The sequence below is a fragment of the Centropristis striata genome, chromosome 6, assembly GCF_030273125.1.
Source record: "Centropristis striata isolate RG_2023a ecotype Rhode Island chromosome 6, C.striata_1.0, whole genome shotgun sequence".
Taxonomy (NCBI): domain Eukaryota; kingdom Metazoa; phylum Chordata; class Actinopteri; order Perciformes; family Serranidae; genus Centropristis; species Centropristis striata.
The window spans coordinates 34,407,748-34,413,386 of NC_081522.1; the positions used below are offsets into that span (position 1 = coordinate 34,407,748).

The 5,639-nt window shown below is 39.2% G+C and overlaps 1 protein-coding gene across 1 annotated transcript; it reads left to right on the plus strand.

The window, feature by feature from the left end:
* The first annotated feature begins 4 nt into the window (after positions 1-4).
* On the plus strand, positions 5-4,726 carry LOC131972799 (cytosolic 5'-nucleotidase 1A). The gene is made up of 6 exons (XM_059334519.1): positions 5-368; positions 1,279-1,392; positions 1,652-1,787; positions 2,638-2,760; positions 3,103-3,227; positions 3,858-4,726. The coding sequence occupies exons 1-6, from the start codon at positions 333-335 to the stop codon at positions 4,101-4,103; spliced, it is 780 nt and encodes a 259-aa protein (XP_059190502.1). The 5' UTR covers positions 5-332; the 3' UTR covers positions 4,104-4,726.
* Positions 4,727-5,639: the final 913 nt, after the last annotated feature.

Here is a 5,639-nt window from a genome sequence, read left to right on the forward strand (position 1 = left end):
CAGTTAGTCCAGATGTGGAGGTTTTAGGGGGTAGAACCCGGACCGTGTTTCTCTATCTGACACAATAATCACTGCTGTGGGCGTGGTGGCCAGCGGCAGAGAAACAAGGAAGTGACGCCATCACGTTACGCTCTTAAAGCGAACGTCGGTTTTTTTTTCGGGGCAGGCGGAACCTTGAACAGACAGTTCTCTGTTTCTGCAGGAACTTTGAAATAAGTTAGTTTCGCAGCAAGTTTAGAGTTAGTCACCTTGTTGTGGCAGGTGAACAGGTCGGTAAATTCACCTGTTGGGACTCTTTATAATCTGCAGGGCTTAAAAGCGGAGAGGCGGACATGGTGTCCACGGTCCAGAACACCGACGTGAAGCAGGTAAGATTCACCTGAGGCGGGTTATGTAGCACTGTCTCATCTACAAAAACATTGAGACAGGTGAGTGCACAAACTTCCGTAACCACTGCCACCCAGCTCTGGCAATTATAAGCAAAACCAAACTGTATTCTGTGCCTTTTCTCCGACTTCTTCACCAGACTTCATTAAAAAAAATCATGCATTTCAATATAATCTGCCCCATTTCCAATATAAAACTGTAAGTCGTTTAACTCTGCATATCATTGTCTTCAAGCAAATACGGCTCATAAATAATTCACCATGCAGCACTGTTGCAGTAAAATTTAAACTCTTGAATCTCACAAACATCCAGTTAGAATGGGAGAAATGGACAGGGACAGCCGCATTGCAAAAATGTTAAAATTATATGAAAAATTAATGTTTATTGTATGTTTATGTATGCCGAATTAATGAACATGACTAACTATTTAAAATACACCACAAGTCATTTTGTTCACTGTGACATACCTTCACCAGTTAGCACCGCAATGATAAAATGGCATATTTTGTAATAGGTATTCGGATCTGAGAATATAGGGGTAAAATTAGAGCAATTTCTGCAAAGACTCAAAATAAGATGCATGCACAGAACAAATCAAACTGTTCTTTAAGTCAGTGACAACTGTGCAATGGCATATTGTGTTCATATATTGAAAAATAGGAATAAGAATACTTTAGTTAAAATGTCTCTATGGGGTCATAGGTCAGGTTTCACTTAAAAGATCTGCTATTTTAATCATAATGTAAGTTGTGTTCCATGTTAGTTCTATGTTGGACTTCTGGTGATTTTATTTAGATGCTGCATTGGTTGCCTGTTGGTTCGGTTTTAGTTTTGTATCCTGTGAGTTTTGTATTGTTGGATGAAGATGCAGGTTCTGTGTCTCCTCTGCAGAAAGATGCTGATTGTGCAGTCGTGGTCGCTGTAACATGTCGAGCAGTGTTTGAATGTGGAGCTGATGATGGTGAAGATGTGTACGGAATGGGCGTGGCTTTCCCTCTGCTGCAGGTCAGAATAAACATTATTAATTAAAAACTTTTAACTAAAGCTTTTGTGTGTGTAAAAAGAACCCATATATATTGCCCATTTTAGATGTCTGTATGGAAATTGAACAATATAGATTCATGCATTCCTTCATATGTCTAATTTATCTGTGGCATTTAGCTCCACTGCTGTTAAACTATTAAAATGCACATAAGTGTTCTACACAATAACTCAAGATTTAAGCTTTTAAGAGCAAAAATGTTCCTTTTTTTTAATAATTCAGGCGATGCAGGCAGTGAACGGACGTCTGCTGGAGGAAAATCCTGCTGAGTCGCTGCTGTTTGATGTCATCCTGATCACCACGGACAGCCAGCACCAGCAGCAGAGCTCCCGCATCATCAGCAGCACCAGACATTACGGTAACCTCACTTAAACCTTCATCTCCAGCACCAGAAATGACTGTAATCAAACTTTAATCATCACAATCTCCAGCACCAGACATTATGGTAATTTAACTTTGACAATTAACACCAGACATTATGGTAATATGATTTAAATCCTAATCACCAGCACCAGACATTCCGTAATCAGACTATAAACATCAACTCTAGCACGTTACATTATGGTAATCTAAAATTAGCCATCATCCCCAGCACCAGATATTATGGTAATCTAATTAAGGCCACGGGGCAATCGCACCGAGCACTATTGTTATACTGTGGATTTTTTTCTTTTTCCTCTTCCGGACACAATTTCGTCCCGCTACTGGGCACACACAAACACACACACACAGACACAGGTAACTTTATGTGATTTTAGTTACACACACACAAATTCGCGCGTATTCACGCACACTCCTCCAGATACACATTTTTCACACACACGCACACACATTTTGAGGTTAAAGGGCATAGGTTGCTGTATAAATAAATACTTGAAAAGGAATGCTTGTTGTGCCCCTCGTATTTAATATAGTATCATAACATTACTAGTATTAATTGTTTGAAATCTCTGAAGAATCTCATCATAGTGTACACACACCGGCAGTAGCCCCCGTGGCCCTTTCAGAATTTCCCAGAGGAAATTTTCTAGTTTTAACTATCATCTCCTGCAGCAGACATTACGGTAATCTGCCTTTAACCATCAACCTTAGCACCAGACATTACGGTAATATAACTTTAACCATCAGCAGAAAGATTACAGTCAACAGGAGTTTTTGTAGTTTTGTTGATGACTTCCTGTCATGATGTCATCCCCGATCTGTTGCAGGTCTTGAAGTCGGCAGGTTTTGTTTCTCCAGCGAGGAGGATTTTATCGAGAGTTTACTGAAAAATAACGTGCAGCTCTTCTTGTCGACGGACAGAAACAAGGCGCATGAAGCATCACAGAAAGGTCAGAAAGTTTCTTCTTCTTTGGCTTCTATTACAACTGATGTGTAATGAATATAAGGAGGAGTTTTTTTACTGCTGATCAAAGACTGAAAATCCTGAATTGGTTAAAAGAGGACATCAGATAAAGCTCAGGATGACATTTTTTAGACTTAAATACAATCGTCATTATCGTCAGAGCTGCTAGTTATTTTCTTGATTATAACATTTTTCAGTAAAAGGTTTTTAAAAAACCTTTATTGGCATTATTGGTAGCTCAGAGTACAATAGTATATGTAATGTTTTGATTGGTGATCAGGTGAGTTTGATGTTAGAGGGTGAATCATCCTGTTTGTTGTTGGTCCAGGTGTTCTCTCCGCGCTGCTGGACCAGCAGGTAGCTCCATCAGAGCAGCTCAGAGTAATGTTCTGTGGGGACGCCGTCATCCGCCCCGATGCTGAGTCGACGTCGGCGAGCAGACAAGCCGCTCAGGTACGCACATCAACATCCTGCTGACGCATATAAATTTACCCTAGACACCAGACATTACGGTAATCTAAGTTTAACCATAAACATCATCACCAGACATTAAGGTTATATAACTTTAACCATTAACCTCATCACCAGACATTACGGTAATATAACTTTAACCATAAACCTCTGACCAGACATTACGGTAATATAACTTTAACCATAAACCTCTCACCAGACATTACGGTAATATAACTTTAACCATCAACCTCTGACCAGACATTACGGTAATATAACTTTAATATCATCACCAGACATTACGGTAATATAACTTTAACCATCAACCTCATCACCAGACATTATGGTAATATAACTTTAACCATCAACCTCATCACCAGACATTATGGTAATATAACTTTAACCATCAACCTCATCACCAGACATTATGGTAATATAACTTTAACCATCAACCTCATCACCAGACATTATGGTAATATAACTTTAACCTTGGACCTCATTACTAGACATTACGGTAATATAACTTAAACTACCTGCTGACATGTCTTCTTTACTTTTTATTTCACACTGAAGACTTTTCCAACTCTCCAATATCTGAGATTTTTAGATATAATTTACATTCTTGCTCCACAGAGTTTCTCTGCTCAGCTCGGCGAGATGCGGCGGAGGTTCGGTATGTTGGACAGCCCCCTCAGCATCGTCATGGTGATGTCACTTGGCGGCAGGGAAAGCTGCGGCGGCGCCCTGCAGACACTGCGGTCCCGCGGCCTGTGTGTGGACGAGGCGTACTGCTTGGCCGGCGCTCCTCGCAGCCCAATCGTGTCCCTGCTCCGATCTCACTTCCTGGTCAGTGACGGCTTCAGCGGCCTGGAGGACTGATGACATCATGGGTGGATGATGGTCACGTGACCTCACAAAGACCCTACACTGTGTCTTTAAAAACAAGCTGCCAGTTGCTCAGACTGAACTAAAGTGAAATACCTGTTTGAAAAAAATAGTTTCCGCTAATAGAGCCTTAAAGAGCAAATCCGTGATCCTGATGTAAAGCTAAGCCCCGCCCACCAGCAGAATTCAAACCCCGGGATTGGACAAAGTTGGTCTGTTCAGTTTCAAAAGTTCCAGTTATTACAAAATACTTCTGCATCTTTTACAACTTCTTCTTTGTGTTTACTTGCAGCTGTATGTTTCTATAATGTATTTTAGGTCTCTTTACGTCCTTTGCTGCTCCGTTAGTTAATTTTTTTTTTTTATTAACTTAGCTGTGGTTCAGATCAGAATGATAAAACGACAGCCTCATTCTGTTTCTGAAGCTCTGTCTGTAAAAAAAAAAAAAGGGTAAATGTTACAAAGCTGTCGAAGTCCTGAAAGATTATATTTTTTATATTTTGTGCTCACAAATTAGAAAAAAATCTAATGACTGTTACTGCCCCTTTGCGACAGCTGTGGACTTGAAATACGGATATGAAAGGTATTAAAAATATTAAAAAGGAAAAATTAATTAATTGTGGTGTTTTTGTTGCTGTGATGTTTAAAAATGACCAGCAGGTGGCAGCAGAGAACTTCAGAGCTAAAGAGACACAGGCGGTTAATTTAAAACAACATGCAGCTAATTCAATTATCTTTCTAAAGTAGGTGTATTTAAGGAGGTTCCGGATGTCCTTGAAGAGTCCCCAGTGGTCCTTAATCCTCTATAGTCCTGATTGCTAAAGGGCCTTGAGGAGGTTCCAGGAGTCCTTGAAGAGGCTACAGAAGTCCTTGAGACAGTTCCTGAGGTCACTGAAAAGGGTTGTAGGACATTTGAGAAGACCCCAGCAGTCCAGGGGCAGGGTCTTGGGGTTTGTGAACGTGATCCAGGTTCCATGGGTGGTTACAGGTGTCCTGGAGAAGTGGCCTGGGGTCCACAGGGTACAGAGTCTACAGCAGTCCTTGAAACTTTACACAAAATTTAAGAATGAAAACATGGAGCGTCTTGATAATAAATTGATCAAGTAATACATTGTCTATTTATTTTCTTTTAAACTGTTTTTTATTTTATTTTTTATTTTGTGGTTTATTTTTATTATATGTTAACATTTTTATTAATTTTATTATTATTTTTTCAATAGTAGTATTATAAACCTCTACCACGAAACCGTCGGCGCATTATTCCTTCATGACATCTTAACATAAAAATCCATAAAATTCCTCTAAAGTTCCGGCTTGAAATTTCCATTTCAGTTTTTGTTTGATGATGATAGGCCAAGTTAAACCGGAGATAAGGTCAAATATATTTAGTATCAATTCATATAATTTTACATCTTATATGTTCTATTGTAACCAACATCTAAAACTCTTAATTAAGCATGATTGTGTTTTGAAAGAAATCATTTTCAATTCATTCATTTTATTTTATTATTTTATTTTCCTTTTTATGTT

Excerpts from the sequence above, each read along its gene's own strand:
- LOC131972799 (XM_059334519.1), top strand. The coding sequence starts at position 333 with ATGGTGTCCACGGTCCAGAACACCGACGTGAAGCAG. Across the intron at positions 1,788-2,637 it reads CAGCAGCACCAGACATTACG|GTCTTGAAGTCGGCAGGTTT; the intron begins GTAACCTCACTT and ends GATCTGTTGCAG. Across the intron at positions 2,761-3,102 it reads GCATGAAGCATCACAGAAAG|GTGTTCTCTCCGCGCTGCTG; the intron begins GTCAGAAAGTTT and ends TTGTTGGTCCAG.